Source organism: Elgaria multicarinata, chromosome 4 (genome assembly GCF_023053635.1).
Source record: "Elgaria multicarinata webbii isolate HBS135686 ecotype San Diego chromosome 4, rElgMul1.1.pri, whole genome shotgun sequence".
In the NCBI taxonomy this organism is placed as follows: Eukaryota; Metazoa; Chordata; class Lepidosauria; order Squamata; family Anguidae; genus Elgaria; species Elgaria multicarinata.
Window position 1 is genome coordinate 76,493,868 of NC_086174.1, and position 11,563 is coordinate 76,505,430.

General features: G+C 39.3%; 1 protein-coding gene across 1 annotated transcript; it reads right to left on the reverse strand.

Moving 5' to 3' along the window:
• Positions 1–381: 381 nt before the first annotated feature.
• PEX3 (peroxisomal biogenesis factor 3) lies at positions 382–11,562 on the reverse strand. Its single transcript, XM_063124587.1, has 12 exons — positions 11,448–11,562; positions 9,637–9,768; positions 8,738–8,819; positions 7,109–7,152; positions 5,913–6,037; positions 5,279–5,345; positions 5,127–5,181; positions 4,847–5,015; positions 4,535–4,605; positions 2,591–2,713; positions 1,540–1,636; positions 382–800 (listed from the first exon to the last, which is right to left on the reverse strand). Exons 1-12 carry the CDS (start codon positions 11,518–11,520, stop codon positions 717–719), a joined length of 1,122 nt encoding a protein of 373 aa, XP_062980657.1. The 5' UTR covers positions 11,521–11,562; the 3' UTR covers positions 382–716.
• Between the last annotated feature and the right edge of the window lies 1 nt (position 11,563).

An 11,563-nucleotide genomic window follows, 5' to 3' on the forward strand; every position in this document is an offset into this window, starting at 1 on the left:
AAAAGGAGGCCTGATTGTACCTCCCTGCCCTAACACTCATCTTTTCATATAGTAGAAGGCGTGATGAGCGATTGATCAAAACCCCTCACAGCTTGAATAGCTGTAGAGAGGACAAATAGGTCAAATCCTGCCATGCTTTTGATACCTGACTGGTGCTGAGAGATGCTTCACTTAGAACCCACTCCCAATACACATTTGCTAATGGGAGAAGAGCCTGGGCAAGGATAGCTTCATTTACTCCCCCTCCCTGACAGTCCTATAGCTGATTTGTGAACGGAAGCTCATTTCATAGGCAAAATACTGCCCCTGGATTCGGAAAAGTCAGCCTCCAATCTATGGGGAGGCAGACACCTGACTTTGCCATCTTACTGTTTTTCTTACAGTCTGCATAATTATAGAGCCTGATATAAGCCTCTCAAAACTTACTGCTGATACTGGGCTCTTTACAGTGAGATTTTGTAAACAAGTTACTCATAACTGAGACTGCCTCAAAGCAAAGGCTTACAGCACAATGATTCCCCCCCACACCCTAAAATTTACTTCGGTGTTATAATTTTTTTCTCAGTATAAAAACTAGAGGTTTATTTCTTTAAAATGCATTCTTTTGCAGGGGTAATAATCCTACACCATTCAGATAATGAGATGCCTTTTTAAATGAAGTATTCACAATGATTCGGCACAAAGAATGCTGCATGATGTACATCTTGCTGTGTAGTTCATTTCTCTAGTTGCTGAGGGGTACTGAAAGCTTCATACACGTTAGCAGCAAAGTCTTTCACTTGTTCCATCATTAACAGGTCCTGGAAAGAATATTCTGCTCAGTTTTACTACATTATTTATTTTTACAGTTTGATTTTTGAATGCATTGTATCAACGAGTAGTAATGAGGTTTGTCACTTGCCGCACCAGCATGTCATCAGAAAAGATGTTACACCATATTACAGGTGGATTATAACAGTGAAAACGTTTAGAATCAGGATGAAAATGATGGGGAACAATCGCATGAGACGGGCAATGTGGGAAGTCAGGAAGCACAAGAAACAGGCTTTTCCTGCTCCCTCCCCACCTGTGTCATATCCAAGGCCAGTCTTGAGTGCCTTCTGCATCAAGCAAAGCTCAAGGCTTCTCTTTGATTCTTGTTTTTCTTATCTCTGACTCAAAGTAATAATTGCCCAACAAGTAATGGACTTACCTCTTCTGCACATTTCCTCTTCTCCCTTCCTTTTAAATAGTAGGGGTGTCTGCCATTATAATAGCAGCATGTTTATTTTACTCTTTATACAGTGTTTATAACACAAAATTGCACTGATGGCAATAATACAGGATAGGCTGACAGAGTGCTCCACTTAAGAAATGGAAGTTCTCAATTTGTTGATTTCCAGCTGATTTTTAGATGTGAAATTATATATATATATATATTCTATTTGTACTGTTTTAATTTCGTTTAAAGACTCCTTGAAAGCTATGTGCAGAAAGCATGGCATAAATTTCTTAAAATAATAGATTAAGACAACAAACAAGAAAAAGAGGGCTTCTTACCTGGACAAAATGACTGGGCGTTTCACTGCAGACTGAATGGATCTGCCCATTTATTATTGGAATTATCTTGGCTAAAGGAAGACTGACACTAGAAAGACTAAGGCAGGAAGAGAACCAATGAGGCATGGTTACACAAAGTCTGTCTGGTTAGAGACTTCTGCAGTATGCAGATGTTACAGCCAGCTTTCAAAGAATAGCAAATACAGTGTGGCCCTGTTAACAAAAAAGCCTTAACCACCTGGTTTAAAGTAACTTTTGAACACGGCCAATAGGTGCATCACAAGCTTACATGTCAGACATCCTCCCCAAATGCAATTATTTGTACTCCCCTGGCTCTCAGTCTCTATTCATTGCCGCTCTAAACTACAACCAGCATAAGAGAAATCAAACAGAACTTTGCTATCTATATGCTCAGCATTTCTCTCTATGTGTTGCGTATATAAGTGGCAATTTTGTGAAACAATTAAGTCGGCTGTCAGTGCACTATGAGGATCCGTTCACCATAAGGTACATACCCACTGACCTCAGTTTTGCAGGTATGTGAGCTGTATGACCAATTTCACACATTACCAGAAGCCGTGGAGGAACCACCGCAGCATGGCTGCTCCAATAACATTTGAAAGACATCGGCATCATCTTGACCCAAGGTTTGTTGACGCTGGTGTAGAAGCTAAGCATGTTGCCAACCTTACCCATGCAACCCAGTTCCTTCAAATTTTACTGGAATAGTCTGGGAACATCCAAGCTGTCCCTTATGGCAAGCCATTTGTGTGGGGCTTGCTCAGAACACATACTGGACAGGAAAAGTTGCCTATTTTTGTGCTGATTCAACCATTACTAACTGAAGTAAATTCCAACTAAATCAATATTATTAGACAGCTTGCTCTAAAAAGAATAGAACTACAGAAAGTATCTAGTGTGTTGTGTGACCATGATGAAATCTCAACCAATGCCTTTATATTTGGTTGAGAAACTGATGTGTAACTGACTGTGATAAACATTCTTTTACATAAACATGAATGTAGTTTTCTAAAATACATTAGATGTTTACCTGTCTATGGAACTGTTATGACATATGTCCTGTTCAGTGGGTCTGAAGAATTCTGCCATGTTGTCCAATAATCGACTGAATCCTCTGTTTAAGCATGAACTCAAAACTCTATTAAAATCTGGACTGGAATAAATAAATAAAATCAAAATCTGTATATTATTAACCAATCTTGGAAAACATTTTTAATTACATTTGTAAACTGATGCTCTACTGATGGGGATACAGAAGCTATAAAAGGGCCCGGAGGAGATGACTGTTTCTGAAAATGGTACATTCATACCCCTATTTTGTAATAACACAATTAGGACATTGTTATTTTTAACATACTACAACAAATGTGACCAAGGAGATATGACAGGTAGTTAACAAGGTAAGTTTGGAAAAGAAAAAGGCATCAAAAGTGTTGGCCACTTTCTGCAACATAAATCTTCAACATAAATGGAGACTAGCCTATTACAATAGCACAGAACTCTCAGCTTTTTTCCAAACTGCTTTACAAATCTTACTATTCTAGTTATAGTTTTAGAACAGACATGCCAAGATTTGACCTAGTATTTGATCTCAGTCCACTCTTGGTTTACTTCTTGCCCAGGACTACACATACCAGAGACTTGGCAAGCACCTGGCAAGTCACAACACTTAGTTGGTCACAAGAACAGAAATGTTCTAGGGCAGTGGTCTTGAACTCATGGGTCACAACCCAAAAGTGGGTTGTGATATCAGTCCAGATGTGTCACGGCAAAGCTGTTACCACCATGTCATACCCCTGAGCGGTTTGCTGTGTGGGACTGTGAACTTAGGGTACAGGGGGCTACACAATATAGCTGGAATATAGTTCTCAGCCTAATTTCATGTGGCCCTCAGCATCAGCTGACTCTCCGGACACTGAAGACCCACCCTTGCTCTCTGAACCACCCCTTTGCCAATCACTTCCTCTTTTGCTTTGTGTGTATATGTGTATGGGGGAGAGAGAGAGGGAGAGGTAGAGAAAAGAGAGAGAGGCACGAAGAGAGAGATTAAGCAATTCTGCAAACTCCACTCCTTTTCAGCTGTGTCTCTGCCTACCCCCTGCTGAGGCCCCTCAACTGACTTTTCCATGTGTCAACAGCCCTTCATAGGAAAACGATTCCCCACCCATGCCATATAGTTTGCTTGTCATGTATACTTGCTTGCCAGGCAGAACTTTCAATTCCACCCTGCCACATCATAATACATAAACAAAAGGTAGTACCACATTCAAAAATTAAAGGTTCCATATGATCAGCAACTAGTTATAAATAATTATCTATATGGATATGCCAACTTTATGGAGATGTTTGTTTAAAAGAACCAACACATAGTGTCTGTTTCTGTTCCTGATCCTCCAAATTATGTAGGGATTCTCTTCAAGTCTGTGTGCTCCTTCCTCCCCTCTCATGCTCTAATTCCTTCTTTCATTTGTACAAACCAAGGTCTGCTTCTAAATAAGGAACTAAAATGGGTTTCAATCCCCAAGTTAGTGGTGAACTATATTTGCCCAGTTTAGTTGTAATGGCAAACTATAGGTTACTCAAGCAAGGGGAGAAATCAAAGCATGTGAGCAGAGGATGAAGAGCATAACCCTGTGTGTCTATGGTTAGAAAGGTCAAGGATGTTACATCTAAACTGACCGACAGTCTCTTAGTTGTACAAATGGGCCCTTCATATTGTTTTCTCACATTTAGTTATAAGAGAAAGTTGCACAAATTGCTCCAAAGCTTTAACACGCAAGACAGATCTCCAAATTTCAGTCAAAGTGAGTTTCCTGTTTTTCTAATTTAACAGTGCAATTCTATGCATGTTTACTCAAAAGTACATCCCACTGTGTCCAATGGGTTTTACTACCTAGTAAGCTTGTTTAGGATTGCAACCTTAGTAGAGTAAGATGTGTAGCAGTAACACAAGTTATCAGAATTTGCTGCATACCTTTCCAACATGTCTCTTGTTTCATTTAGTAATTTAATAGTAGCAACATCTTTTTCTGTAAGTCCATTGGCCTAGAAAGACAAACAGAGTATAAAGCAACTTGGATAGTACAATGGATGTCCTTGATTATTTTACCTATTTTCAGCTGTTTGGTTTGGTTCTGTTCTGATTCAGGTTGAAATCAATTTTCTAAAAAATTAGATTCAAGCTTAAATTCCAGTTCAATAAAAAGAAGTATCCACATAAAGCCCCAAGCCAACAACTTCAGGTTCTTGTTTGATTGTCTGCTACTGATACTATGCAAATAAATACCTGGGAAGCTAAAGGATTCTCCTCATCTGGCATCATGTAATGACACAGCAGAGACTGGGAGCCAGTTTCTTCAGATGAGAACATTTGTTCAGGTTGTTCTATTGCTCTCCTAATTTCTCGTAATTTATGGTCCAAATCCAAGAGAGAAAGAGCATGTTTGAGAGAAACACTGCAAGGGAAGGAGTTAAACAATTATTTATCACATCAATGGCATGCATTTCGATCAATCACTTAAAATATGCATTTAAACTTAACTAGCTGAAAAGACAGTCATTTTTACCTCCCAAATTCATTCTGCACAGCTTTTTTAATCACAGTAATCAATTCAATCAAACCTGGAGCAAAAGAAAAAAAAAGTTATTGAAGACTAATTACAACCTTTTCAACTTGGCAGAAATTAGCACTATATAAAAGGTTTTATAGATATAATACCATCTCCAAGAAGGTGTTGAATACTTGATAAATATTGCTGTTGGACTTCTGGAGGAGCTAAAAGTGTCTATAAGAAGAAAAACATTTTGTAATGTTTCTATTACTTTATGAAGCAGTGTTCCTATCCTCCAAATCCATACAACCAATCAGGATGCAGAAGTCCCCTCCATTTCTTTTCATTTTCCTCTCCTGCTGTTACCACTCTCAAGATATCCCAATTCTTAATGGCCCCTGCCATCTTTGAATACAGAACAGCAGAGGACAGAAAAATCCAAACCACTTTAAAAAAAAAAGCCTCAGAGTGCTTTCCCAATTATTAGTAAGAGCTATCTTTGGAAGCCCCAACACAATCACAGATTTCCTCTTTGTTCAAAAACAAGAGTGTCAACTTGTTCAATGCCAACGAAATAGAAAATACATCACATGTGCAAATCTCTTCTTTGTTATGAAGGCTAGAATTTTTTTAAAAAAACCCTTTCAAGATGCACCTTCTGTACTATTTAGCATCATTGCATCTTAAATAGTTTCAATGGAATTTAACCAAATATAATTGTGTGCTGGATTCCACTAATTACCACCACTCTTATTGAATTTTCAGTCTTTGATAGTTATACATTTCAGTCATTGTACTTACTGTGCCATTCTTGCAAACTGCTGCATTATCCAGGTAGATGTATCCACCAATAATGTTTAGCTGGACTCGTAGAAGAACTACAAGCATACATGTGCTATATACGGCTACAATGCTTCTTGTAAAACCTTTAATAAAATAGAAATGATACTGTCTTGATGCTAAATAAAAAGGAGTAGGCATTTATTGCCCTGAGATATTGAACTGGCCATCAAAAGTAATATATATTGTATATATGGAATGGAGTAACTAATTTTCTTCTCTTATCTTTTTAAATCAGGACTACAATTTCAAAGCTTACCTAGAGGGGAAATCTCCATTTGGTCTAGTCTTCTAAACATTGTATCTTTGGGGTAATCAAAAGCTCAGAATTATCAAAACAATAGCGCAAGTTGCTCAAGGTGCAGCAAAATACAGAAGGAAAATGCTGAAATTAAAACTGTTGTTGACAACTTTCAACTATTGGTCAATTTTGAATAGAAAAAAAGACCTTTTCCTGCAAAAAAAACTATACTCTAGCTTTAGTAGTAGTTCTCATATTTAAACAAGGGGGTGGTATACATTCAGGCACACCCTCACAACAACTACCAAAACCTCCTATGAGTATGAAGTAGAACTTAGTACAGTTCAAGCAGATGGAGAAGCACCTTAAGTGTTAATAAGTTATGGTACTGTAATGTCAGGATATCTATATTTATCTATCTATCTACACCCGCACTTGTGGGTAGTAGGTTATCCACAATATTAAAATGTGGATATTTACAGAAGATGGTGCTATATAAATAATAATAATAAAATAATAAAAAATACAACAGCAAAAGAGTGTATGCTGAAGACACAACATGGTGTAGACATAAGATACAATCCACCAGCGTACTGCAAAGGGAAAGTCAGTGTGTAATCTGCAGGACTTTTGGCCTTTTTCTGAAGGATGCCTCTTCCTCTCACCATCGTGAGCTGTTCTTTAGACCAATGAGAGTTAATGGCTATGATCCTATGCACACTTACCTAGGGGTAAGCTCCATTGAGCACAATAGGAGTTATTTCTGAGTAGCCATGCTTTGCTCAAAACAACTTACAATATGCATTGGAACTGAGCCAGTGGAGTGGATGTAGGGGACAAAGAGATGCATTCTAGAGAAAAACCAGAAGCCTCACTATATATTTATAAAGAAGCGTAATTATTCATTTTGACTTACTGATGATTTTCAAATCTTCCCATATTTCTAACTTGTTGGCTGGTCTATGGAAATAAAAGAACAGAAACACTTAGAACTAATGGAGTTGGCAGAAACAAAGCTAAGTTTCAGTCTCCATCAAAGTCACAAATATTAGAACAGAGACATGTATTGAAACTGTGACAGGCAAGGAAGTACTCAGTAAATACTGGGTTAACAGAGATAATTAGTAAATACGTGGCTCTGAAAAAAATTACAATTTTAGTCTTTGATGGCCTTGGTAATAAATACTTCAAAGGCATTTTTCATACTAAAATTGAACCACACTTGGGAATTATACTAGAGTGTAAAGTTTAAGTTATGTTTTTTTAATTGAAGTTTCAAAGTAAAAAAATTAAATACACCACATGAGAGTCAATTTCTTTACAGTCTTTCCGATCACTCAGGAACTCTATTTGGTACAAGCAAGATTATCTGATAAAGTTATCACTCATCATCCTAACAGATCACAACATAGAGTTTTTGAAAGTTGTGTATTCTTTTCTGTATTAGTGAATTCAATAAATGGCTACCATATTCCATAAAATAGTATCAATTTCTACCAGACCTCTTTGTACCTGAAGGTGTTTAGTGAGTTTCCCCATTAGTGCAAGGTTCCAAATTTTCTGTTTCCATATGATACGAGAAAGTTCCTTTGCTGATTTTCAGGTAGCAGCTGTGACCAACTTGGCTGCTTCCAGAAAAAAGACTCTAGTCTTATTTGCGTACTAGAGTCCAGATAAAGAGATAGTAGTTTCAATTTTGCAAATAGTGTTATATCTTGTTGTGTGGCCTCACTGGTAAAAGCCAAGAACTGGACCCAAAACCTTTGCACCAGTGGGCAATCCCACCACATATGCAGGTAGGTAACTCTGGTGACTCCACACAGACTTTTTAATGGTAGTATCTCGATGCCCATCTCTATATGAGATGCTAGTTATTTAAAATTAGAACTGTGCAAGCCTCTGGCCTTGGAAGTCCAAAGCATGGAGGCCATTTTATGGTGGATCTTCATTTTTATGCACAGACCTAGGCTGGTAGACCCCCATACAACCTACAACTCCCAGCATCCAGTGCATGGGAGGGCTGAACATACCGGGGCCTTGCTGCCACCATTGCCTCCTCTTTGCCATCACCATCGATGGCTTCCTCTTCGCCGGTGCAATGATCAACTTCAGTGCGCGATCGCGCCAAGGAGGCGGCGATCGCGCTGGCGAGGAGGAAGCAATCGATGGTGACAGCAAAAACACAATGGTGGCGGCAAGGCCCCAGTACGTTCACCCTTCCCATGCACTGGATGCTGGGAATTGTAGGCTGCATGGGGGCTTACCAGCCTAGGTCTGTGCAAGAAAATGGTGGATCTGTCATAAAATGGCAGATCCACTATAAAATGGCCTCTGTGCTTCGGATGTCCAAGGCTTGAGGGTTGCACAGCCCTATTTTAAATCTTACATGATAAAAGAGCTTTAAATGCTTTAGCAGTACAGAGATTCAGGTTGCAGAATAGTATTCTCCCACACTTTCACTACACGCACCACTTATAGCATAAATTTAGAGAACAGTCACCAAAAGCAAATCTTTGTACATTATGCACCATCAGATGGTACTTACTTGTTTTTCAGCAGAGAAGTGAGACTCTCAGAATTCAATTGATACTTCAAAGCATCCCTTAGTGTTGGAAGCATTGACAGTACTATTCACAAAAAGCAAATGATTAGGAAAATAAACCAGCATACATGGACCCTCATGATTAAAAATAATAAAAGTTTAACTCATGTGCAACAGTGAAGAATAAGAGTCAAAACAGAAGTTTTTAAAAATCTCTATTGTAACAATTCTAACACTACATTAATAAAAGCATTTATTTAATACTATCTTTGGCTATATTTATTAATTTTAATTTTCTGATTTGCTTTTTCTTCCTTTTTTGGGAGTGTTAAAACTAAAAACTTCAGAGAGAATGAAAATGGAAGAGTACATGATGAGGCTTCTTAAAGTTTTGTTCACTCTAACACAGAAGCACAGCGCAGGAACAATCCATAAGAGGTACAGAAAAACAAAAAGACAAATCAACATTTAAAAAGTCCTAGTTTGGGGGCATGGATAGCCCTTCATCAATAGCAAGCTCTTTCAAAAGTACAAAAATAGATGCACAGATCTTTGAATCCCAGCTATTATGTGAATCTGCCAATGTCGGTTTAATTTAGGCCAACAACTCAGTTTAGAAATCACAGAAAACCATGATTATGGTTCGTCATGCCAGATTTGATCAGCTGACAAACTAGAATCAGAAATCACAGTTTTGACAAACCTGGTTGGTGCTAGCTGAATGAGCAAACTATAGTTAAAGCCACTAACTGGCCTGCAGAGGCTATTGCCCCATGGAAACAGGAGTAAACATTAAGTGCTGAAAAAATGGGAACCTAAAGCAGACAAGTAGAGCAAAACTTTGGTTTGCATGAAGTACAGATAGTATGGCCCATATTGAGCCACAGAGGCGACTGCCTTACCTGTCATGTTGCAAGTCCTCTGGTTACTTTCAAAATGATACTGTCTTCGTGCTTGTGCTATATATTCTGCTGCTTCTCTTTCTTGGATTTCTTTCATTTTTTTCTGCCCATATTTTCCAAGCACATAAACTCCTACAAAAGGTGTTTTAGAAGAGAGGTAAGGGCTTCCAAAATACTATGAGATTTGCCTTCCTGTTACCTTTGGGCTGCTTTAGAAGTGATTTATCTCTTGATATTTACACTACAATACTAGAAATTGCAAAAATTAAATGAATACCCAGAGCATGGTCTTACAATTAGATCAAGTCACAGGTAGGCTGTGGTCTCACTCAGTGCAGCCCCACCTATCCTCCCCATGCCAGTTTTCTATCTCTTATGTAAATGCATGAAAGTGTGAGAGGGGAAATGGAAGAGAAGAAAAGAGGTGTCCCATCACTTGTAGTTGTGGCTGTGTCCACTGCTGGTATGTGGCCTCCAGCTACTTCCCCTGCTAGAATGTGGACCTTAATTTTTTTTTTAAAAAAAGGTTGCCCACTTGTGCAGTAAGTAGTAGTAAGTAATGCTGGAACCCATTCCAGTGCAAGTTCAGTGAAACTGCGAGCATGTTAAAACAATACTTTCTTAATTTCCAAACTAGTTTCCCTTTCTTGGGCAACAAGAGATGCTCAAACTGATGTGACAGCAAAGTCTGAAGTATAGAATGCCTTACGCAACACAAGCAAGAATTTCTTCATATGAGTTAAGAATCTTTTTTTAAAAAAGTAAAGTAGATATTGTATTACCTTTTCTACCTACTATAAAAAATGCTTACATTTTAACATACCTAAAACAAGTGCATTTATAGACTTCAAGTGCAATCTGGCTGAAGCGGAAGAGAGGGAAGCCCTTCTGGACAAGCCCTACTGATGACATAACCCTAGCGCTAGTGGTGAAATGCCATGTGTAGGCTGCAGTTTCCACAAGTATTTCCCATGTATTGTAAATAATGAAATGCACGGCAATGAAATGCAGGCACAAGAAAGATATACATCCACAGAAGCGCTAAGAAAGGAACTTCACTTTCCAACAGTATGCCCTTGTACTTGAAATTTGTTTTTCTCATGATCATATTAGAATAGAATGAGTGTGCGAGAAGGCCTGAAGCTCTGAGCAAATAAGAGAGATTAATCTGGAATAGGCAGATGAATAAAGGAATGGGCCTGAACTTGAATACCTTGCAGTATTGTGATGTTTAGTAAGGCAGGCAAACTCTGCTTTTCAAGGCAGGAGAAACAAACAAAGACTTATTGAATAAAAGAGGCAAGATATCAAGGAAGGTGCCGCCACCGCCTGGGAGAGGGGTGTGGTTGCCACAGAGGTGGGGGAGAACCACTACCTCTCAATCTCAGCCCCGACTCAAAATATGGGAATGATAATACTGGTGTACCTTACAGGGTTGTTAGTGCTGTAACCCGTCTTTTGAGCAGGTAGTAAAAAATAACTACTTACCATCGTCATTTGAGCAGGCAGTCAAAAAATAAGGCTGCAATCCCAACCCACACATAGGAGTAAGCCCCACTGAACACATGGGCAGGTAGGAGCAAGAACTGGGAGGGGCAGCGGCAGAGTACTGGGGGAATACGGTGCAAGGCAGAGAACCCCTTTCGGGGTGGGGCTGGTGGCGGTGAGACCCGTAATAAGAGAGCACAGGACCGTAAGCGAGGGGAGTCGGGTCGGCTCTTGGTTAGGGCGAGGGGAGGTTTATGGGTGAAGCCCAAGGGCAAGTGCATGGAAGGAAAGGAAATTATTTTCCAGCTCTGGGGATCACTCACCGCCCAGGAAAGCGCCCAAGAAGAAGCATTTCTTCTTGTGACGCTTCAGGAAGCCCCACACGGCCAGCAGCATCCCGGCGGCAGCAGAGTCTCAGGCCGGCCGCGGCTTCGCTCTC

What these genes read in the sequence shown, in the direction of transcription:
- PEX3 (XM_063124587.1), bottom strand. Translation starts at nt 11,520, where the DNA reads ATGCTGCTGGCCGTGTGGGGCTTCCTGAAGCGTCACAAGAAGAAATGC. An exon ending in ACTTCTCTGCTGAAAAACAA is followed by an intron (nt 7,153 to 8,737) that starts GTAAGTACCATC and finishes TTATTTCCATAG; the next exon opens with ACCAGCCAACAAGTTAGAAA. An exon ending in ACAAGAGACATGTTGGAAAG is followed by an intron (nt 2,714 to 4,534) that starts GTATGCAGCAAA and finishes TATTTATTCCAG; the next exon opens with TCCAGATTTTAATAGAGTTT.